We start from the raw sequence: 25404 nt of genomic DNA, 5'->3' as shown, positions 1-25404 counted from the left end.
TTTTATTATATAAATTCGTTTTGCTATTTTTATAATTTTGAAACTTTTTTGCCATTTTTCCAAATGAAACTTTAAAATTTGTTATTTCTCTTGTCAACTCTAACTTTAATTGTAAAGAATGCTTTTGATATAGCATAAGTGGTATAATAAAACCAATTCTTATTCTAAAAAAAAGTGGAAATAGCACAACCCACCCTTGAACTATAAGGTTAGTTACAATAATATCTTTGAACTTTCAAATTGATCAATTTATCTCTCGAATGGTTTTTTATTGGTTACAACCATCCCTTTTTGTTAAATCATTTTATTTATTTATATATAACTCACATTGATAAAAAAGGATAAACTTGGATAAATTTGCTATCTTTTACCTATGTGAGTTATATATAAATAAAAAATTCTTTTAATAAAAGAGGTTGATTGCAACACTAATAGAAAACTATAAAAAAAAACAATTGATATAATTGAAAGTTCAGATTCTTTTAGCACCGGTTGTGCTATTTTTATTTTTAAAAAAGAAAAAGACACACCCACGCCAAAGAGAGAATTTTTGAAGCGCGTGGTACTTACGCCAACGTGCAGTATAAAACTACCAGTACGGACCTCATCCCTGAGCTGTGAAGACTGAAGCACATAGACGAGGATGGGTCGTTCCCTTCTCTCTCACTTTCTCGTCCTCTCACAGTCGTCCCCTCGCTTTACACCTTCTCTGTACGTACTTCTTCTCTTATCTGCTCTCTTTATCGCACACATATACAGGCAATATCAAATGTAGCAGCGAATGTTGATTTCTTAGTCGGATTCATCTTTCGAGCAGAACATTTTCTACTTTTGGGAGCAAATACACCAAGCCTCATTCAATCTTTCCGCTTCATCGGTCTTCAATTGGAAATAGTTCTCGATGTTGTTGCGGTATCTCCCTCAACGAACCTGCTGCGCCAGAGCGTCCTCCCAGTTCCATCAAGTAATTTCTACTTATACTGCATTCTTATATTCGACCTCGAATTTCTTTCGTTTTTGTAATACTAAGTATTGGTAGTGGATAGAGAATTGAATCTACCGTGTTATTTGAGATTTCATTGTTCGCCAGAGTGTATAAAATTTCAAGTTGTTACGGAATTTCGTAGAAGGAGTAAGATAAGCACCAGATAACTGCTGGTTTCGGGAAAATGACTGTCAAACTGCTGGTTTCGGGAAAATGACTGTCAAACTGCTGTAGGGTTGCATCGGATATTACTTTTGGAGGAGTGTTGCTTGTCCCAAGTCTGATCAGATTTCTGACTTCTGCCTTATCAAGTTTGAGATTCATAATGTTTTGGAGTGCAACCAAAGTCTCATGTGGGGTAGGAAAGGGGAAGATCATGGGTACGTGATGGACAATATCTTCATATGTATGGGGCGTTTTGGGGGATTCAAGAAACAAAACCAGTGGACAATATAATGTAGGTGCTTAGGAGTTGTAACATCCCATTGGCAGTCTTTCTAATATTCTTCATTTCACATTGCTCCCTTATTTTTCGTTGTCTCTTTTTGGTTTATGGATGGTTTTAGTATGTTGTACATATCGATGTATATGTCGTGTATATATACTTATTTGGGAGTACTTAGCCTTGTCGTGCAATTAAACCAAGTTGAGTATTGTTTTGTCAGACAGCGGATAGTATCTGGTGTTCAGCCAACCGGCTCTATTCACCTTGGTAATTATCTAGGTGCAATAAAGAATTGGATTTCACTTCAGGTTTATATTACTTCCCATACTCACATGGCCTTATATTTGCAAGTTTACTATGATATCTCTTGCTTGTATTCTCCACCAATGCTTTGTAGAATAATGTTACTATCTTTATGTATAGCTCCCTGAAAGACTTTATTTGAATGTGACTTTTGAAGTAATAATGGTTAGACTTAGTTCTTGTATTACCATTGCTCATTGCTACTTCCTTAACCTAATTACCTCTTGAAATTATATTTGGAATTTATGATGTGCATACACATTTTCCTTCTTTTGGTTTTGAATAAAATTCCGTAAGGCTAAAGATAGGTTTTTTTTTTCCTCCCTCGAACAAGTTAAATCAATACCAACTGTCCTTCTGTCTTGAGCTTTCAAAACGTACTCAGGACCTTGAATCTAGGTTTAGGTTTTTAATGATTCATCTATGAAAAGGATTAAAAGAGAATGAAGAATTATATCTATATGCAAACAATGTATAACTTATAAATTTGTTAGCTCTATGATCCTCTGAGAAATAGCCTGAGAAATTTATTTCGATCTTGTCATCATTCATTTTTCCCACATATTAGTTATAGTGAAATTTGAATACATTATTGAAGTGCACAGGTTTTTTTCTTTTTCTTCTTAATACCTGCTATTTATTTTCATGACTTTCCTAGGAAAAAAACATAAAATACTGAACTGGAATATGGAATAAGGAGATGCAAAAAATTTTAAGGAAATAATGTTGGCATACAACGACGGCGTTTGCTGCCAGGCTCTTCCTGTTTAGCCATTGACCAACATTTCAACATGACCCTCCCGCAGCCTGCCCAAAAGATTTTCACTGAAAAGAAAATTTTCCTTATCGATATTGACCCATCATTGCGAGGCACCAAAATCTACATAACAGAGAAAACAAAAGACAAATCTTTCTCCATTTTTGTCCACTGGAGCACTCTTCGATGGATCACAGAGACCATCAAAGCCCTCCTTATTGCACAATTGAACCAAAAATTCAAGGAAATCAGAGTTGATGATCAAGTCATCTAGGTAGAAAAATCACGAGCAAGAGAGGCTTCTCCTTCGGACTGGTGAAACTAAACTACAATGGAGGGAAAAATCGCGTTGTTATACCTTCTGGTGAACAGGATAAAGGTTGGAAACAGTTCTCAGGTCTCACCTCTTTTTATATCTTTGACTCTACCAACCACATTAACGTTGGCCAACAACCCACCTACAAGGGAGCCCTCTTTAAAACGACTGAAGCGAACACCAAAGAGAAGAAAGAGAACAAAGGAAAGAAAGAAAAGATGCCAAAAGCATTGAATAACCAACCAACTACCACCGTTTTTCTTCTCTACCATCTAAGTCCTCTTCGACCCTGGCACCTTTCTTTACCCACAACATTGTGGTCATCATAAGGAAAAACTTTCATGATGAACGGTACAAAATTCTCATAGCCATTCAAGTGAAAATCATGGCCTATGGATCTCTTTCCCTTTTTCAACCCAACAAGGCCATTATGAGATGTGAAGATATGGAACAAGCAAAAATCCTTGGGAATTACAAAGGATGGCAGAAGATTGACTCTTACAAAATCCTCTTTTTTCCTTGGAGACATAATGAATTTCACGGTGAACAGTTGTCCCCTCCTATGGAGGATGGATAAAAGTGAGAGGCCTCCCTATTGATAAATGGAACATGGAAACTTTTCAATATATTGGGGAAGCTTGTGGAGGACTAATTGATGTGGCAAAAATGACCCTCAACAGAATGGATATGATGGAGATCAGTCTCAAAGTAAAAAAAACCACTCTGGTTTCCTTTAGGCTAAAGTGTTGCTCCTCTCATCTTTATCTCCGGCCTTAGCTGTATTTTAATGCAGATTATCATATAGGGGTTATTGTTGGAATCCATGTCACACGGGCCAAACTTCCGGCAAAAAAGGGCACAAAGAAAGAGGATTTTTCAAATTTTTCCGTTGATGATAATCTTACACAGCAAAAGTACTCTTGTGAGGTTGACAATACCGAGAAGACGCACAGAGGTTTTATTGTGATGTTGACAATACAGAACAACCTATTACTATCAACCAAAAATCTGCCCTGCTTATTGACATTGCTTCCAAACCCAACCAAACGCTTGATAAACCACTGGTTAATAATACTTACTAGAGGAAACCCACCTGTCCTTCAACTACAACCCTTCTATCCCCTTTTCGATCAAGCAGATGGGACCCACCTGTCCTTCACCAACACCTCCGTTGAACCCATCCTTGGCCCCAACACCCTCCAACTCTCTCTCGGGTCCCACATAACAATCCTCTGTCCCAACCTCCACGCTTTTGGACCCTACTAGCCCACATCTTATCCCCAATTTTGGAAAATTAGCAATAGATCCCACCTCATCCACACTCCAACCAAACCTTGACCTACCATCCCCATCCGAAATCCCACACATTGACCCAAAAAATGTTACTATCAACCATAAGCCAACTACCTTCGTTGCTGGCAACAAATGCTCCACAACTATCATCCCTCATTCTTCTGAAATTGATTCCGATTGCTACCTCATTAGTCCTCATGAGAGTGCCCCTAGATCACCCAGTCACAAGGATTTGCATTGGCAAGACCTCTTTTCCTCCCTACCACCTTATTATAACTCATTTCCCATGAATCCTAGGACTCATCTTGCTGCTTTGGCACCTTGGTTTGAAGATTGTAGCCTCTGTATCCGATCGATACCTACAAGAAAGAACAAGAATAAACTTACAAAAAAGAAAAAAAGGGGCTAATGTGAAATCAAGAAATTGGAATGCTCCATTTCTTATGATAAGAAGGCTAAGGCCTTGATGAGGGAGAGTTCTCAATCATCCTAATGTTAATTCTCTCTTGGAACGTCAGAGGCCTCAGATTGTGGAGGAAAAGAGCCATCATCAAGAGACTAATCACCGAGCACAACCCATCAATGTTATCCTCCAAGAAACCAAAAGCCGCAATATTGATCTTGTTTTTATTAAATCTCTTTGGAGCTCCAGATGGATCGAGTGGACTTCAGTGGATGTTAATGGCTCTTTCGAAGGCATTCTCATTATGTGGAACGCTCCATCCTTTAGTGCCTCATCAATTACAAAAGGTGCATACTCTCTCACTATCCTTTTCACTCTAGCTGATGGTTACAAATTTTGGTTAACAGGTGTCTATGGCCCTCCATATGAGTTTGAAAAGGAGTATTTTATTCATGAGCTTTATGATCTCTTCTTCCTTGTGGATGAAAATTGGATCATTGGGGGCGATTTCAGCCTCATTCGTTGGCCCCACGAAAACTCTAATGGTTGCAGGCCAAATAGAGATATACTGGCCTTCAACTCTTTTATTGATCATTGGGAACTCATTGACATACATCTCACTAATGGAAGATTTACCTGGTTTGATTTTCACATGCCTCCTGCACATACAAGAATTGACCAATTTCTTTGCTCTGATTCTATCATCTAAAAATTCATTGATGCATCCATGAAAAGATTGGACAAGCCAACATCAAACCACTTCCCCCTTCTTTTGACCCTTGGAAACCAGAAATGGGGACTTGCACCCTTCATATGTGGCTAAACCACAAAGGTTTTCTCCCATTTGTTGAAATTTGGTGGAACAACCATCCTTTAATGGGGCACCCTGGCTATGGCTTTAACTACAAGTTAAAGGGGCTGAAGTTGGCTATCAAAGAATGGAATTTATCCTCTTTTGGTATCATTGAAACACAGAGATACTCTACAAAAGGAATTGGCCATCATTTCTAAAAATGGCCCCATCACTTGCAATCTTGCTGATAGAAGACATTTGATTAGAAATCAGCTCCTATTCTTAAATGCAAACGAGGAAATCAAGTGGAGACAAAAGTGCAAAACAAATTGGTTGATCAATGGAGATGAAAACACGTCCTTTTTTCACAAATACGCTGCTGCCAAGAAGAGGACTCAATGACCAGAACTTAAGTTTGGTTAGAGATACCGACATAGAGGCTGAATTCATTACATTTTACAAGGATCTCTTCACCAAAAAACCAGGTAATCGACTTATTCCAAATCCTCTGGAGTGGGATCCTATTAGCAAGGAACAAGCTAGATCCTTGGAAGCCCCCTTCATAGAAATTGAGATTTGGACAGCGATAAAGGCATTGGGCACTAACAAAACTTTGGGGCCTGATGGTTTCACATTAGAATTCTAAAATCATGGAACATTCTAAAATTTGACTTAATTAGAGTGTTCCAAGATTTTTTTGAGAATGGAATCATCAATATCAATGTGAACGAAACTTATATATGCCTTATCCCTAGGAAAATTGATGCCAAGAAGGTGGGAGACTATCGAGCTATTAGCCTCACTACGGGACTCTACAAGATTATTGCATGTGTTCTATCGAATTGCCTCAAGAAAATCCCCCCATCTACGATCACGGTCTACCAATCAGCCTTTGTGGAAGGTAGACAAATTTTGGATGCATCTTTGATTGCTAATGAAATCATCGAAGATTGGCATGCAAAGCAAATTAAAGGGGTGACCATCAAGCTTGATATTGAGAAAGCTTTCGACAAAGTGGATTGGGATTTCCTTGATGAGTTGTTAATTGTAAAAGGCTTTGGCATAAGATGGAGATAATGGATCAAAGGTTGCATATCCTCCACAAATTTCTCTATCATTATAAATGACAAACCTAGAGGGAAATTTAAAGCAACTAGGGGCCTTAGACAAGATGACCCATTATCACCCTTTCTTTTCATCATCATCATGGATAGTCTCAGTAGAAACCTCACTTTGGCAGATGCAAAAGGCTTCATTAGCGGATACTCTATCCCAAGTTCACCTCTAAACATCAATCACCTCCTTTTTGTCGATGACACACTACTTTTCTCCATCAACAATGAGAGGAAGATTGAAAACCTCTTCAATTTGATCACCCTTTTTGAATATGCTTTTGGACTCAACATCAATAGGTACAAATCTGAATTCTTAGGTAGCAATTTTGAAGATGAATGGGTGGATTCTATTGCAACAAGATTAGAATGTAAGGTGGGGAAATGGCCTACCACATACTTGGGTCTGCCTCTTTATGGAAAACCAACTACAATAACCTTTTGGCTACCGATTTTGGACAAAATAGACAAAAAACTACACTTTTGGCAACACAATTTCCAGAGAAGGTAGACTAACCCTTTTGAAAGCAACTTTATCCAATCTACCTATCTACTAGTTATCCCTCTATCGTGCCCCTAGAAAAATTATTGATGCCATTGACAAATGTTTTAGAAATTTCCTATGGTTGGGTCATAGGGACAACAAGCTATCTCATTTGTTAAAATGGGATAAATTGAAGAAACCTCTGGATGAAGGGGGATTGGGGATCACTGACATTAAACAACAAAACAAAGCCTTCCTTGCCAAGTGGATTTGGCGTTTTCATTTGGAGAAAGAAGTCCTTTGGAGGATTTTAATCAAAGCCAAATACAGGTCACATCATATTGATCTCAACGCAGCCGATTACAAACGCATCTCAACTAGAAGCCCTTGGAAATACATTTTGCATCAAAAGGATCTTATCTATGGGAATATCCAATGTGTTATTGGAGATGGCTTCTCTATAGTTTTCTTGGACAAACATTTGGCTTGCTGGTTCCACACTAAAACAGACTTTTCCCATACTCTTTCGGTTATCTAACTCCAAAAATACTTCTATTAAAGAGGCTTGGAATGCTACAAATTGTTCTTGGTCCCTAAACTTTAGAAGAAATTTCAAAGACGATGAGATAGAGGGATGGGTTGCTCTTACCCATCTCCTTCCAAGTTTGAACCTTACTAGTAGAAAGGACCACTGGACATGGAAACTCAACCATACTGGTTTCAATACAAAGTCTTTATACTCATCCCTCATGTCCAACCCGCACTCATCTTTGGTCATCTTTTGTAGAAAATTGTGGAGCTGTCCCTACTCGAAGAGAGTTAAATTCCTCCTTTGAGAAATCATAAATTCATGTCTAAACACTATGGACTGTCTCTTATACACATCTAGATGTGTATAAGAGACAGTTACAAAAGTGTTGCCCATGGATCAACCTATCTCCCTCTTGGTGCTGCCTTTGTCGAACAAACAATGAAACTATTCAGCATGTTTTCTTTGACTGTCCCTTTTCTAGAGGGATATGGATGGAAGTCTTTTTTGCCTTCAACTGGTCTGTGGCTTTTCCAAATGACTTACAAAGTTGGCCTCACCTACTAATCAATTGGACTCCTTTCAAAGCCTGTCTCTTATACACATCTAGATGTGTATAAGAGACAGGGATATGGATGGAAGTCTTTTTTGCCTTCAACTGGTCTGTGGCTTTTCCAAATGACTTACAAAGTTGGCTTCACCTACTAATCAATTGGACTCCTTTCAAAGCTGGTAAAGAACATCTCTGGTTAAGTATCATTTGTGCTGTTTTGTGGAAGATATGGGATGAAAGAAATGCTAGAATCTTCCAGGACAAGGCCAAGACAATAAAGGATATTATTGATACCATCATTCACAATGCTTTTTTTTTGGTGCAAAGATTTACAGGCTATACACAGTCCTAGTTTTTCTTTCCTCGTTACAAATTGGAAACACCTTTTGCACTTCCTATGAATGGTTTTTTTTTGTACACCCTATGATGGGGGTCCTTGTGTATCTTTGGATATCTTTGGATATTTCATTTAATCAATGAAATTGTTTCTTAGGCAAAAAAAAAAAAAAAAAAACATAAAATGTATATGTTCTCATATTGTTGTAGAATTACCCTATTCATTTCCGTTCTGTTTTGCAGGACACATATGATACTCTCTTCTTCATTGTGGATCTCCACGCGGTATGTTAAGACAATTACTGTTTTCATGTCTGTGAATTATGCACAGATTCATATTCTTTGGCTACCTCAGTTTAGCGCCACATGGTTTTAGCAGAATGTCTGTCCTCGTGCATGTTGGTCTTGCTGTGACTTGGGGTTTTATTTGTTGGCTGAGTGGTCATTCAATACTTCATGTGATTCTCTCTGTATGGTATCTACTTACAAATTATCAGAACTTCTACTTCAAGAAATTTTACTTTCTTGAAGAAGTTGATGAAAGTGGTTGAATGCATTATTTTAAAAATCAAATGAGGTTGGGAATGATTTTAGGGTGGGTTCAGCTATCGGGAAGGACTGAATGTGCTGTGAGCAAGCAATTGAAAGAGACATAATGCTTGGGCCTGTAGTTCTTTATATGATACCCAAACTTGTCAAGTGGGAGATGCAAGGTGCTATCTCATTTCATTGTTATTCCATTTTTTTTAAAAAAAGGAAACAAGACTTTCATTGATATAATGAAAAGAGTTTAATGCTAAAAAAATACAGAAAACATGTTTTAAAGGAAAATACATCAAAGGATAAAACATGATTAAACGGAGAAAATAAAGGCAATCCAATCCAAACTAATATCGTGAAAACACCAAGTGAGCAAGTTCAAGGGAGAGATTTATCATGAAAAACTCTCCGATTACGTTCAAACCATATCTAAGATAAGAGAGTTTTAACTGCACTGGACCATAAAATCTGAGAAGCATTGGCCAAAAGAGGACCAACCAAAATTTGAGTGATATTCTCCTAGAAAGAGTTGCCAAAAACCCACTGAATCTGAAAATATGAGAATAAATTCTGCCATAATGCTTGAGAGTAAACACAATAAAAAAAACAGATGCTGCAAATCCTCACTCTGAAGTTTGAACCATACACAACGGGCAAATAGAGGGAGATAAATAGTGATGCTGAAGCTTATGCTGAAGCGTGGAAGAACAATTGGGGGAGCCATTAAACATTATACAAACAAGGATGTTAATTTGCTTGGGGCTTTGGATTTCCAAAGAGCCCGAGACACATCCTTAGCCGTTGGAGTTTCTGCAATAAGTTGCTTAGATAATGACTTAACTGAGAATTTACCTGAGGGAGTCCAAAGACCATCATTTGGCATCAAGTGAAGTCGAGATCTGTTTGTGCGGTAACCTACTCAACAAAATTTGAAAATCTGAAATCTTTTCTTCCTTAAGAGCTCTTCTGAAAGTGTGGTTCCGAGCTTGAGTAATTCCATCCCATTGATCGAAAACCGAACCATTGGGGAATAGTGCAATTCTAAACAAATGCCAATTTTCATAATCTGAGCATAGCTCAGTGGATATGGTACTAATTATCATCCCAAAGGTCCATGACTTGATTCCCCATCCTTGCAAATGTCAAAGTCAAAAAAAGAAAAACACCTTTTTCATAATCCTCATATTCTCTTTTTCAAATTGGGTACATCATTTTGGTTAAAGGAGGTTATGGTTTTATGTTCTAATTAAAAAGGAATAAGTTTCTTGATAGAGCCTAGTAGTTAATTTGGAGTTTTTTTTAGAAGGTTGTTTAGAAAATGAATGGTTGTTACTGGAATGCCTATCATTCAGATTTAATTTTAAGATGTGTTCGTTACCAAGACAAAACTTAATTGTAATCTTTATGGAATTTAGTATTTCTTTTAGTAAAGAACTTTTTTATATCGATCTTTGAGTTTTTCATCTGCTCGACAATTGTAGCTTACATTTTTTATTTTATACTTCTCATTGTTTCCAGATCACATTACCTTATGATACTCAGCAATTACATAAAGCAACAAGAGATACAGCCGCCATTTATTTAGCATGTGGTGTAGATACCTCCAAGGTTTGGTGTGTAGGGTGCGTGTGTCTATGACTAGAAATGTCGAAGTTGTGTGTGTGTGTGTCTCACACATAAGGGATTCTTATGTGGTTCTTTTGTAAAGCATTTAGAATGCGTATAGCTATGGAATATTTATGAATGAAATTGAAAGTGCATTATATTGCAGGCTTCTGTCTTTGTTCAGTCTCATGTTCGTGCTCATGTAGAGCTGATGTGGCTACTTAGTTCAGCCACGCCAATTGGTTGGCTGAACAGGATGATCCAGTTTAAGGAGAAATCACGCAAGGCGGTGCGTCTATGGTTATATGATATTTCTGTCATCTTTTCCAAATTACTTGCTTAGAAACGGGTGTTTCTTTTAAGTCTTCATTGTGCATATAATGAAAAAACAGCTTGTCAGTGGAAGGCTTACAAGCACTAAGAAGAGATTCGTATTGACAGACTTTATACCTCTCAAAGAGGTTGATGTATAAAGTTTGTCTGAAAGCCCAAAAACTTAAAGTTTCTCTGAAAAGCAAGAGAAAATAAAAGCTAGCAATTATACCATCTTTGGAATACGGAAAGGAAAATTTGATGCCTTAGTCATTATCAGCTGTGTGTTAAATTTATAATTGTCATGCTTTCATCATGTTTTTACTGGGAAGTGGTTTCTCAAAAATCAATGTATCTGATACCACTGATCTGGTTTGGATTTTGTAGGGGGATGAAAATGTTGGCGTTGCCCTTCTCACTTATCCTGTCCTTATGGCTTCTGATATTCTTCTATATCAGGTGGTCTCCTTGACATGTAGCCTTTGTATGTTAATTTGTGAAATTCAGAAGAGTGAAACTTGTTTCTGCATTTCCATAGATAATAGCCATTAAGAAATTTTACCATTTTTTTGGTTGCCAATTATTCTGATGTTTATCTTATCTTTTCTCATGTCTTTTAAATGCATAATTCTACCATATGTATTATCAAGCATCTTGTTGTATTGCATTGTATTTTATATTCTTATCTTTTACCTATTTGCATAACATGTAGGGATCTTTCATTTATCAACAAAATATTTCTTTTACCAAAAAGCATATCATGCAGGGATGATGCATAACTCATTTCAAATTGGGTAGATTTTTAGATATTGTTAAGCTTGTTAAGATCAATTAAGCATGTCTTCTATATACTCTAACTACAAGGACAAGGAGTATATAGGTGTAACATCCATTGCACAGGGGTCTACTTTCACCATATTCTTGAAACTTCATATCCTTATCCAAATAAAGAGGAGCATATTAGTGTGTAATGTAATTTCTAAAAACATCTCTGCAGTCAGACTATGTTCCTGTTGGCGAGGATCAAAAGCAGCATCTTGAGTTGACTCGTGAGCTGGCTGAGCGTGTTAATTATCTATATGGTGGAAGGAAGTGGAAGAAATTAGGAGGGTGAGAGTCATCTAAGTTTCATACTGGACTATTTCTGTTCACAACCCACAAAAAGGGGGGACCAAATGGAAAAGAAAAGTTATTTGATTGCTTGTGCTTCTTGTCTAATTAATGCAGGAGAGGTGGGGTTATTTTCAAGGTGGATTTCTTCCCTTCCTCTACTTGATAACATGATACCTCGTGCAACTAGAAATGGTCCTCAATTGTTATCCTAATGTAGGTTCCTGAGCCACTTATACCTCCAGCTGGTGCACGAATTATGTCCCTCACCGATGGTCTCTCTAAGGTACGTTTGGAAAAAGTTTCTGTTGAGGTTATGATTAATTTTATTTGAACGAGTAGGATAGTACAACTCCCTGTTAACTTATTTAAGTCCCTTATGGTTCATGTTGCAGATGTCAAAATCTGCTCCTTCTGATCAATCCAGAATCAATCTTCTTGACCCAAAAGATGTAACTAAGCTCATCTTTTTTCTTTATGTTTCTTGCCTGGAAGTTGGTTTCTTGGATCAAGATCTCTTCCCTAATTTTTATTCTTGATTTGGAGCCTACTATGGTTATATATATGACAATAACTGATTTAGTTAGTTGATAATAAATTAATTGTAGATATAACGAAAGCCATTGGCTGCATACATGAATAAAGTTACATGACCATTAACTAGATATATCCTACCTGTTAATGCTGTAACCTTTTATTGTCTAGGGATGATGTAATTTGCAATGGATAATTAATTAACCGATCTTTCATGTTGTACCCTTCATTAAATTTGATGAAAATAAAAGAAGAAAAGAACACATAATGTTTTACGTGAAAAACCCTAGAACAGGGAGAAAAAACCACGATACAGGACACCTTTTATTATTTTCTGATAATACGTACAAGAGAGGGCACAAATATAAATAGACTGGTAGGAAACCCTAATACAACTTAGGATAAAGATAAATTACTAAAATGTCCTTAGGGTTAAACGGTGAAGGCCTCTATTTTCAACACTCCCCTCAAGTTGGGGCATAGATATCAATACGACCCAACTTGTTAACACAAAAATTAAAGCTTTGCCTGAATAATCCTTTTGTGAGAATATCTGCGACTTGTTGACCAGAAGGAATGTATGGAATACAGATACTGCCACTGTCCAGTTTTTCTTTGATGAAGTGTCTATTTATTTCCATGTGTTTTGTCTTGTCATGTTGAATTGGATTATTTGCTATGCTTATGCTGCTTTGTTGTCACAATAGAGCTTCATCGGACAATCTCTATCTTTATGGAGATTTGAGAGAACTTTCTTCAACTAGATTTCTTCACATATTCCCAAACTCATAGTTCTGTATTCTGCTTCAGCGTTCCTTCTAGCAACCACCCCTTGTTTCTTACTTCTCCAGGTAACAAGATTACCCCACACAAAGGTACAGTACCCAGACGTCGACTTTTTGTTTACAACAGAGCCTGCCCAATCAGAGTCAGTGTAAGCTTCAATACATCTTTTGTCGGTCCTTTTGGACATCAGACCCTTGCCAGGAGTAGTTTTCAAGTATCTCAGGAAGCGTTCCATAGCCTTCATATGCTCCTTGTAAGGCGCTTGCATAAATTGAGTCACCACACTGACAACGTAGGATATATCCGGTCTAGTATGGGATAGGTAGATCAATTTCCCTACTAGACGCTGATATCTTTCTTTATTGACAGGAACTTTGTCAATAGCGTCAGTAAGCTTAGTGTTAAATTCCACCGGAGTATCCACAGGCTTACATCTAGTCATACCTGTTTCTTTTAGTAAATCAAGTGTATATTTCCGTTGAGAAACTGAAATCCCTTCTCTTGACTGTGCTACTTTCATTCCTAGAAAATACCTTAATCTCCCAAGGTCTTTAATCTCAAATTCCTTGGCCATTTTCTTTTTAAGCCTGACAATTTCAGTGGCATCATCCTCTGACAAAACAATATCATCTACATACACAATAAGAACAACAATCTTCCTTGATATCGATCTTTTTGTGAATAGAGTGTGATCAGAATGCCCTTGAGCATAACCCTAGGGCTTAACAAAGGTAGTGAATCTGTCAAACCACACTCTTGGAGATTGTTTCAACCCGTACAGGGACTTTCTTAGTTTATACACCCGGCGATCAAACTGAGCCTCAAAACTCGGAGGGGGACTCATGTAGACTTCTTCTTCTAACTCACCATTAAGGAATGCATTTTTCACATCGAGCTGATGGAGCGGCCAGTCTTTGTTTACGGCCATTGGCAGAAGAGCACAGACGGTGTTTAGCTTTGCTATAGGAGAAAATGTTTCTGAGTAGTCTATCCCAAAGGTTTGAGTAAATCCTTTAGCAACCAACCTAACCTTGTACCCGTCAAGAGTTCCATCAAACTTATATTTTATAGTGAACACCCACTTGCATCCAACTGTCTTATGCCTTTTAGGAAGAGAAACACAATCCCAAGTATTATTTTTGCCAAGAGCTCTCATTTCCTCTATAATCGCAACTTTCCACTCAGGAATCTCCATTGTCACATGTATACTGTTTGGTATTATTATCGTATCTAGGCTTGTAGTAAGAGCCTTGAACTTAGGGGACAAATTATAGTAAGACTGATAACTATACATAGGGTACTTAATGCAAGATCTAGTACCTTTCCTCATAGTAATGGGAAGATCAAGAGAGGCATCATGACTCTTTATTCTGTCTGACTTTTCAACAATAACCCTACATCCATCCTCCTGCCGTAGAGTTTCACCCTCTTGCTGTAGAGTTTCACCCTCTGGTACTTTTTCCACACTCTTCCTCACCAGCAACAGTATCACTTTCTGGGGTTGTTTCCTTAGACCTGTCACTTTCAACTGCATCAGCATCGCACATGGTTTCCTTGGTGCAAGCGTCGGTACTGTTAGAGATTTTTCCATTCTCACCCTTATTACACATATCACTCTCAGCACAAACATTAATATCATTAGAGAGGGGTATGAGTACCTTGAGCTGATGTCGGGTCTGGCTCATGGACTAAAACTGGAGAAACAACAGGTGGCACCATTTCCTTCCTGAGATTCTTCCTGATGTTATCCACGGGACTTGTTTGGTAGGTAGGACATAGTTAATACTCAGGATAGGTTCAAGGAGTGACTCGAATGATTCTAATGAAATCGAAGAGTTGGACCAATTAGTTTCTTCACTAGAGCTCTCCCCCTGAAGATGACTAATGGGAAAGAAGTTGATCCTCAAGAAAGGTAACATCCATCGAAACGAAATACTTTCTGGATGATGGGTTGTAACACTTATATCTGTGTTGATGAAGGGGATATCCGACAAAGACACATTTTTTGGCACGAGGGGTAAATTTAGTGCGATCAGGGCCATGAGTATGGACGAAGACAACACACCTAAACACATGGAGAGGAACATCAGGAATAAGACGTGTGGTTTGAAACGACTCTTTGAAACACTTAAGAGGAGTGTGAAATTTTAGAACTCGTGAAGACATGTGTTTAATCAGATGCGCTACAGTCAAGACAACATTCCCCCACAAGCAAGAGGGAAGGGAGGTAGACAACATGAGGGAATGAGCAACCTCAATGAAGTGGCGATTTTCCTGTTCAGCGACCCCATTTTATTGTGGAGTGTAAGCACAAGAGCTTTGATGAACAATTCCTTTAGATGCCAAAAATTCACGAAAGGTATTGTTAAAAAACTCCCGCCCGTTGTCACTCCTAAGGATGGCAATTTTCATGTTACACTAAGTTTCCACAGTGGTATAGAACTGTTGGAACACCAGTGACACCTCAGACTTATCAGTAAGAAGAAAAACCCAAGTAAGACGATTGTGATCGTCATTAAAGGTCACAAACCAACGTTTGCCAGTAGAGGTGGTGATGGGTGAAGGACCCCAAACATCACTATGGACAAGAGTGAATGGTTTGGATGGTTTATAAGGCTGAGATTGAAACGAGACTCGATGTTGTTTACCACGAATACACACATCACAATTCAAGGAGATAACATCAACATTATGAAACAAATGAGGAAATAAATATTTCATATATTGAAAACTAGGGTGACCAAGACGAAAATGCCATAACATAAAATCTTTTTCAGAAGTAGAATAACAAGAAGAAACAAAACTAGCCCTATAACTGTTCCTAGAGGAAGCATCAGCATTAAGGAAATAGAGTCCCTTATCGTGTCGCCGATCGTCGTCCCCGAGCTCAAGTCCTGAAATAAAACAGTATCAGGTGAGAAAACAACTTGACAACCCAGGTCTCTTGTAATTTTACTGATAGACAATAAATTGTAGGATATTTTTGGGTCATGTAACACACATCTTGCAAGGTCAAACCCTCAAATGGGGAAAGATGACCTTTTCTGCACTCCCAATTTTTTCATTACCAGCATTCGCACGATACGAAATAAATTGATCAAATGAGTTGGTTAGGTGATCCGTAGCTCCCGAATCAAGAATCCACGACTTTCTACTATTAATACTAATAAGACCAAAAGACTGATTCGTACTTGACTGAGCAATAACACTGATACCAACAACACCAGAATCATACTGATTATTCATCTGAGATTGAGGTTGAGAATTACTATTTGTTGAATCACCCATAAGTGCTCGTCCTGAGTTTGACTTATCATGTGATTGACGTCGTCTACTATTCGGTGGTCGACCATGCAACTTCCAACACTGATCTATAGTGTGCTACGGCTTCTTGCAGTGTTCACACACTGGAGGAGGCTTACTATTCTGCTTATCACCATCAAGTCCAAATGACTTTGCATTAAACACAACGGAATCTGTTGGAGAAATAAGAAGGTTATTCATGGCACTGGACCTGCCTTCTTCAAGACGAACCTCTGAGCAAACCTCCATGAGGGAGGGTATTGGTTGCTGTCCCAATATCCGACCATGCACCGTATCAAATTTTGAATTCAAACCAACAAGGAAATCATAAACTCGATCTGTTTCCTCAATCTTTGAATAATGTACTCCACCATTGGGAGAGTCCCAGACAACTTCACGACATAGATCCATCTCTTGCTAGAGTAGAGACAACTTGTTGAAATAAAATATCACGTCCATCATTCCATGTTTATTCATGGACCTGTTTATGTTACGTATACAAACGTGACGCGTTCTGTCTTTTTGAGTATAGCCTCTGCACAGCATCCCAGATATCTCGAGCGGTTGCAGCATACAACAAGGGTTTGCCTATCTGTGGTTCCATGCTATTCACTAACACGGACCAAAGTAACGAGTCTTTTCCTTTCCATATACGTTCTTGAGGATCATCAGGCCTAGGTTTTGGTATCTTCCCCGTTAAATACCTAAATTTATGATGTCCCTCAAGAGCCATCTTGATAGACTGAGACTACGAGAAATAGTTCTGGCCATTCAACTTTTCCCCAATAGTAAATCTTGCAGAATTTCCCATTGAACCAGACAAGATATTTGCTGTGGGTAAAGAAGGGAAAGAATTTACCAGATTTTTGGAATATATCGGTAGATTGGAAGAAAGGTCTGAGTGGACTAGGGTTGACTGAATATTTGTGGTTGTCCCGAGGGCTGCCTCGAGTGCTGCTATCTGTTGTTGAAGATGGGTGAACTATTGCTAGATCTTTGTGATTCATGGGGCTTGTAGTGCCCTATCCTCCTGAAATGGAACCCATATGGTCAATGGTGGTTGTCTGTACGGGTTGCTGTCCGAGATATGGTGAAGAGGACTCTCCACCCTCAAAACTACTCCGTTGGTTACTATTGGTGCCGCCGCTCGACACCGTTGGGGGATAGCTACTGTCGCCTGGAGCCATCGAAACCAGACCACCAACAACGGCGTAGCTGGTTGAAGCCTTGATTGAAGCTGGCTGGTGATTGAAGACGGCTGGAGTAGTCTGAAGGTTGGGCTGCGACTGGCTGAAGCTAGGGTTCGACTGGGTGATGGATTGGCTGAAGTTAGGGTTCGGCTGGGTGATGGATTGGCTAAAGTTAGGGTTCGGCTGGGTGATGGATTGGCTGGCTTAGGTCTGTTTGGCTGGGATCGGCTGGGTGATGGATTGGCTAGGGTAGGTCTGTTTGGCTGGGATCAACTGGAGTTGGGTTTGTTCGAAGGCATCGACATGTGGAACCGGCTGGGCTGAGGCAAATGGCTGGATTGGCGCTGTTTGGAGGTAGCTCGGCTCGATCGGAACAGTAGCTGGCTGGGTCGGCGCCGTCTGAAGGCTTCTCGGCTCGACCGGGAGCATGGCTGGCTGGATTGGCTCGACTGGGAATGCGGTGGACTGGGCTTCACTTGGCTGTTGCGCAGGTTAGAGGAGTGGTGGAAGCGTCGTCTGAAAATACTGTTCCACGGCAGCCTGTACAACGGTGGCTATGTCGACGGCAGTGATGCCATTGTTGCCTGCTGGTGGTGATTGTGACTCCCCTGGTTGATTTTCATCGATGACGGTTAGGGTTTCATCGCCATGCTCTGATACCATGATGAAAATAAAAGAAGAAAAGAACACACAATGTTTTATGTGGAAAACCCTAAAATAGGGAGAAAAAACCACGATACCGAACACTTTTTATTATTTTATGATAATACGTACAAGAGAGGGCACAAATATAAGTAGACTGGTAGGAGACCCTAATACAACGTAGGACGAAGATAAAATTACTAAAATGTCCTTAGGATTAAATGGTGAAATCCTCTATTTTCAACAAAATTATATCTACATCAAATAGTTCTTGGATGACGTGTTGGGACTCTTTTTTTTCTAGAGTATGGTTGATACATGAGCATCATCTTTTATAGGCTGTTATTTCCTTTTACAAATTATAATGTATACCTTCTTTAGTTCACATTTCAATGCCAACAGTTCATTTTTTATCTTCCACTCATTTCTCATTTCTTGAAAATACCGTAAGTTGATCCGGTTATGTGCTTTCAGGGGTATTCTATTTTTTGGATTTGTTGCTTACAGTTTGACTATTGTTTGTCTGACACTTCAATTCATTCAATTCAAGTGGTACTGGACATGCAAAATTACTGCTGCACTTTAGTTTGGTGCAATATTAATTTTCTAATCCTTGAAGCTGAAATTACCATATTAAGTTTCTGATGTATAATGCAACTTTGGTTGTCCGTTTATTCTCTATTTCCTTGATTTAATTTGATGTGAATTCTTTTTTACAATGTAGGTAATAGTCAACAAGATAAAACGTTGCAAAACTGACTCCTTTCCAGGGTTAGTCCAAAAGCTTTAAATATTATTGTGTGATTGCTTATATAATGCTCTTTTTTGCTTCCTACAATTTATTAAAAATTGTTTCTTTGACATGTTTCTGTATTGAAATTTTCTACAATACTTTTATCTCGTCTCTGGTGGACTGCACAGGTTGGAATTTGACAATCCTGAAAGACCTGAATGCAACAATCTTCTTACAATTTACCAACTTGTTTCTGGAAAAGCAAAAGAGGTGTTCTATCTAGACAAGCTGTTGAAATTTGAACCTTCTCTAAGTTTGTTCTCATAAGATTTTCCATTTCAGGATGTTAAGCAGGAGTGCGAAAATATGAACTGGGGAACATTTAAAACACTTCTCACTGATACTTTGGTCGATCATCTCCATCCTATCCAGGTTTGAGTTTGCTTCTCGGAATCTTGATGTATTTAGTGGCATGGAAATGTTGGAAAGAATTTTTTTACCGGACCTTGAAGCAAATAAAGGAAGCAATTAGGTAAAATTTGTTGAAAGGAACACAGAAATAGGCTCTATGAAGTATGAACTCTGCCTGAAAGTAGTATGGTCAAGAGATGCCAGGAAGACTTGATTGCTTCAAATCTCAAGCTCTTTTTGATAGGAAACAAGAAAAATGTATTTGAAGACAAAGAAGAGGCTGAGGACAAGGTGGTCAATTGCGGAAGAGGAGTGCCATGAAATTATGAAAGGCTCTTCCAATCTAGAGAAGTTGCAAAAAACTTGGGTAAATCACTTTAATTTGAGGATGTGTACTTTGCCACGTCCAAAGTTAAAAAAGAATTTGGTCCATCTGAAAATATTTTAGATTTTTCTTTTGAAGGAGCCAAGGAACAGCTCTACTGGATTTTTTTAAAAAATTTAAATTAATCTTTCTTTGTTACCACACCACCAACTTGAAAGCAACTATGGAAGACAATCTTCGATATTCTTAGGAGGGCAGCTAAGTGCAAACTGTCAAAATTTTGACAAATAAAACTCCACCCTCCTGAAGCAAATCGGATACTTCTACTCAAATTTGGTACTGGATGGCTTAGTACGATAAGAAACCTCCCATTTGCTTTATGCATATAAGGGGGATATGAAGGAATCTATTTAAGGGAGAGTAGGGGTGCACGGCGAAAACTGAAAATCGAAAAAACTGCTCAAACTGACTGAAACCAATGTCGGTTGAGTTTGAAACCGGTTCAGATTTGCAGTTTTGGTTTGCATATAGAAAAAAAACCGATGAAATTCGGCCGATTTTAGGGTTGCATGACCCAAACCGGATAAACCCGAAACCGGCCGATATTATTCATATTAAATTTCAAGACACGTATTCAAAGCTGCCTCGTAACGCAGCTGGATGGAGCCCCTCTTATTTGAAGTTAGTGGGTCGCGAGTTCGAGGCTTGTCTCACACATTTTTTTTTTCATTTGCAATATACTTCAAGCGGGCTGCATCTGATAGAGGCCCACAACAACCAGACGCACATTCCAGCATAACCATTGGCAAACACTGCAGGATTCAATAACCGGTGAACTGCAAGTCCAAACCAGTCGGATCGATAAATCTCGGTTTGAGCGGTTTGGTCTACATAAATGGGCGGTTTGGTTCCGATTCTTAATATATGTATAGTAGTCTAATCGGTTCAGCTCGGTTTGAGTCTCAAACTGAGCCGAACCAAGCCGATTACACCCCTAAAGGAGAGTAGGCTAGTTAGAGGTTGGAGGGTATAGTTTGTATTGCATGTGCCACAACTGCACCCTTTTTTTGTTTAAAAGTGAGGAAAATATTGTTGGTCATTACGTACATAAGTACTACCTTGGGAGATCAGATCACTCGCATGTTGAAACTGTTATGTTCTAATCTTTAAGCGTGACCAATATTTGCTCCCAAATTATGTATCATATTTATAATATTCTCGAAGTGATGCAAAAAAGATGCCCCAACCCCAATATATCTCTTTCTAAATATGCTACTTTCCTTAGTCCAGCTCTTCAGCACTCAAACCCGTTCGAATGGGTGTTGCAGAAAGGTCAAGTCACTAGAAGTTCAATTTATCATAAAAAATGTGGCAAGAGACTTCAAAGATTGTTGGGATGTTCTTCACTCCAAAGGCTTTTTAGAGCTGTATTTCTACCTTATCTAATTAAATTAATTTTTGGTCCATATCAACTGCAAACACTTTTCTTAGATAAAAACAACCACTTCCATTGAGAAAAAAGAAAAGAAAGAATACAAGGACATACAAAAAACCAAGCTCACAAAAGAAGGAACCTCAATAAAGAAAGGGGTTTCAATGATACAAAATAATGATAAGGCCTAGAGGGAAAAATAGAATCTAACAAGGTACCAAACATCATTAAGATCCCTCTCCATCCCTCTAATCACCATGCTATTTTGCCCTCTCGAAGAACTCATAGAATAGCACACACTTCGTCAAGCCATACTTAGGGACGATGGAGGATGAACTCCTTGATCATAACATTGGTGTCCTGATGTCGAGCCAGTAAGAAACCAAGCATGTGAAAGAAATAATCCCAGACGAAACTTGCAAATCATATCTCCAGAGAATATGGTCCAAGTCTTCCTACATATTTCATCAGAGGATATAACAAAACGATCCAACTAGTGAAGTAGCTTCTTCGCAAGCTGATCCATCGTGTTAGCATGACCACCTAAGGGGGAAGGGTTAATAGAAAACTTGTCAAGTAAAAAACTTCACTTTACCTGGGGTCATAATCCTTTAAAGAATAGAAAAGATTGACTCACCTAAGGGGGAAGGGTTAATCGAACTATGGAAAAAAAATTTACACGAGCATCCCTATGTAGGGTTGAGATTCCGCACTTGGAAATCACTTCTCTCAAGCCTAGAGTTATACTCTCGAGCAAAGACAAAAGATAAACCACATTCGCTGCTTCCGTATTGGATAAAGAATGACAAAACTTGAACGAAAATGAAAGTGAGCTCCTTGTCCAAACTAAAAAGATAGACAGCTTTTTAAGGAAAGAGGACGAGGAAGCATAAGCAGAGGAGTCTATTCCCCACCCACAGATCTTCTCATAAATATGTTTCCTTCCCCTCACGTACGACACAATGAACAAAGGAGACAAAAGAATGGAGCTCCCTAGAAATATCCTTCCATAGGTTTCAACATGTGTCTTTAACCTCACGCGAAAGGATGATGATCATACTTACTGGCAATGACCCTGTTCCAAAGAGATTTTTGCTCAGGAGAAATGCGAAAGCCATTTGGCTATCATCTTAGAGAGAGAAGGTTCTCGTGTTCAACTGCAAAACTTTTTGTGCACTCTTGGCTTTTGATTGACTGGATATCACTCTCCCTTTGTACCTTTCGGCCATAAATGTTTGGTTTCTTATTAGTTTAAAAAAAAAAAAGGGGTATGTTTCTTATTAGTTGGGAAAAAAAAAGTATGTTACCCTGTTTACGTTTTTCCATTCAGTAACGATAATTGTGAACCAATTATTTTTTAACTCTTCCTAGTACTAATATTTTGAAGTTGGTGATTACTATGTGGATAGGAACTTTAAAATCTGTGTTATTGTTATATAGATGAGTGTAAATTTTAACTAGCATTATCCCAAATTCTTTACTCAAATGTACTACTTTTTTTATATCAGATTTCAGAATGTTAATGACTTTGAATTGAATTTTTTTTCTTTTGATCATAATGTTTACCTTCTCTTCTTATAAACCCATGACTATTTTTTCAACTATTTCGAGTTATTAATAGATAAGTTTGGTATTTGCTTTTGCGAGCTTAACCAAATGATGTTTGTTGTATTTACTTTATATAACACATTTGGCTTGAGAAATAAGAGTCTTCGATTATGTAAGGGTTGCCTCAGAGGGGAGGTTTGGGCCTTGGCTAGATTCAATGCTTTCCATATAGCGATTATTCTTTACTCCCATTATTTTGAATTGGCGCCCCTTGTTAATAACTTCTATTTTTCAATGTCATTTAATTTCTGTTGCTTTTTGGCTTCTTCTCGGCCTAAGCTTTCCTTTTGGTTATATTTACCTCTTGCATTCTTTTATTTAAATTTTCCTAGGGTATTCTATTTCATTTATTCTCAATAAAAGTTGCACTTTTTATTGATTTTTTAAAAAATATTTATCATGTAATATTCATACAATGCACGGGATAGACTCATAGACCTAGGACATATTTGAGAATGATTTTGAAATGATCAAAATCACTTTTAACATGTTCAAAATTACTTCAGAACACATTTAATCATTCAAAATCAGCTTTAGTGACATGTAAATCATGTTAAAAGTGTAAAACCAAACATTAAAATGATTTTGAAGGATTAGATGCATGTCTTTTAGAGTGTGTTTGGTCCAAGGAGTTTGGAAGTAGAGTAGAGAAGTAGGGAGTTGTGAACTCCACTCCTTGTTGGGCCCAAGGAGTTTGTGAGTCCCACCACTAAATACATCAAATTTATACCTTATCAACTCTATATACTGTGGGTTCCGAGAGTTCACAACTTCCTAAACTTCATAACTCCTTACTCCTCACTATTCTACTCCTTACCTCAAACACCCCTTTTGACCAAGAAAAAAAAGTGATTTTAACTATTTAAAAATCTATAGAACATGCCAGTCTCAGAACTGATTTTATGCTGTCTGAACTTATTCCTACGTGCCAAAGATGATTACTATTACATTTTTTTCTTTCCAGTCGATGCGTCCGTTTCTTTCACTTATCCCGAACCTTTGCACTACAAGTCCTTCCTCGGATGCTATTGAGTATTAAGTTTATCCGTGATGGTCAGCATAAATGATTCATTCTTTATCTTCAATTTGAATTTCTACTATGCAGGTCCGCTACGAGGAAATTATATCTGATTCAGCGTATTTGGATGAAGTCCTGGCCGAAGGTGCTAGGAAAGCTTCAAGTATTGCAGATGTTACTGTCAATAATGTCTATCAAGCTATGGGTTTCTTTCGGAGAGGAACATAATTGAGCTGTCATGAAAGATTCTCAAGGTTAAACATCAATGCAACCACAACCTAGGTAACTTCCTGTTGTCCATAAGTTTTTGCAGAATACAAGCTAGCATATTGTATGGCCGAAATTAAGTTGAAAGATGTTTTTATTTGACACTATCACCATTCTTGCTGTAACGAACTTCTTGGACATTTTATACTGTGATAACTTCTAAATTTGGGTACCCGACGGAAACTGCATATTCTTTCACATGCCGTTATGGAACCATGACACTCTGTTCAAGATGACTGCGGGAATGAGATTTAGTATGTCAATGAACCTTTTCCAGCAATAAAGAAAGGAGCTTTTGGATTCTTTTAATGACTTGTTATTTTGATTTGCTGTGAAGTATTTTCTCTGACTACGCACTGAAGCCCGTTTTAGTAATGGGGACATTTGCCGTATATAACCAAATGTCACCTCGCACATGGAATGAGTATGTTTCTTTCTTAATTTTTGTTTTTAATAGGTAACATGAAAGATTTGATAGGTTTCGAAATCTGGATAATAGAGTATGTATTTAATATAATTTTTAAAATAATAATTTATAGGACAACTGATTTATGTATATATATATACCGTTACTAGAAAGAAAAACCAAAGACATCATAAATTGAGGTTTATGTAGGATCGAATTATGCATTTTAAATGCGATGGAGTTTGCCAACCTTTCACTAGTTGGTTTGGTTGGATATACATGAATATTTAGAAAAGAATATGAAACATAATGTGTATTGTCGAATTAGATACTTTTAAAGACATAATTTAATCCTAGTGTAATACCATTTTCTTCAAAGATTAGTTTAGTTTATCATGTTCTTTTTCTTCTCGAAGAAAATAGAGATGCAAATATAGGACAAGCATGCCAAAGTTGAAACTCAGTAGGTTTGACTTTATAATTGTGCGATACACGAGTCAATGTAGTTTATAATGTCAAGTAGTAGGGAATTATGATTCTCTCCATCTAGGAAATGGGATAAAGGCTTGCATTAGGAGCACCAACACGTCCAGCAGAATCTTTCTTTTCTCTCTATATATATTTTCTTTTACAAAATCATTAGAGAAAAAGAAAAGTGTATTAAAAGCTGAAAAAAAGGGTCTCAAAAAGGGTTTATAAAAGTGAAAGTGGAAAATTATTATGGTTAAAATCGTATCTAATTAAGTGGAATGTAGGGGTCCGCCACTAGGATAGGCGCAAGAACTTTGTTATTCTCATGATGATAGTGATACTCACTTCCCAAATGATTTTGCTATTAAGTTTTGAAAATTGCGGAAGCTAATCTTAGTAACT

At 37.9% G+C, this 25404-nt stretch overlaps 1 protein-coding gene across 5 annotated transcripts; it reads left to right on the top strand.

Annotated features, from left to right (window-relative positions):
* Positions 1 to 552: 552 nt before the first annotated feature.
* Positions 553 to 24434, top strand: LOC120085815 (tryptophan--tRNA ligase, chloroplastic/mitochondrial). 5 transcript variants are annotated; one of them, XM_039042015.1, is made up of 15 exons: positions 553 to 711; positions 818 to 964; positions 1651 to 1738; positions 8553 to 8594; positions 10368 to 10457; positions 10621 to 10743; positions 11154 to 11225; positions 11764 to 11876; positions 11994 to 12015; positions 12097 to 12162; positions 12272 to 12328; positions 19056 to 19102; positions 19253 to 19334; positions 19407 to 19496; positions 23946 to 24434. In XM_039042015.1, exons 1-15 carry the CDS (start codon positions 644 to 646, stop codon positions 24084 to 24086), a joined length of 1248 nt encoding a protein of 415 aa, XP_038897943.1. In that variant the 5' UTR covers positions 553 to 643; the 3' UTR covers positions 24087 to 24434. The 5 variants fall into 5 exon arrangements, with proteins under 5 accessions (XP_038897943.1, XP_038897944.1, XP_038897945.1 ...); XM_039042016.1 differs by lacking the exon at positions 12272 to 12328; XM_039042020.1 differs by lacking the exon at positions 1651 to 1738 and having other exon boundaries at positions 572 to 711.
* The last annotated feature ends 970 nt before the right edge of the window (positions 24435 to 25404 follow it).

This window comes from Benincasa hispida, chromosome 9 (genome assembly GCF_009727055.1).
Source record: "Benincasa hispida cultivar B227 chromosome 9, ASM972705v1, whole genome shotgun sequence".
NCBI lineage: Eukaryota > Viridiplantae > Streptophyta > Magnoliopsida > Cucurbitales > Cucurbitaceae > Benincasa > Benincasa hispida.
Note: the sequence above shows the minus strand (reverse complement) of the source record. Positions and strands in the feature narration are given on the sequence as shown.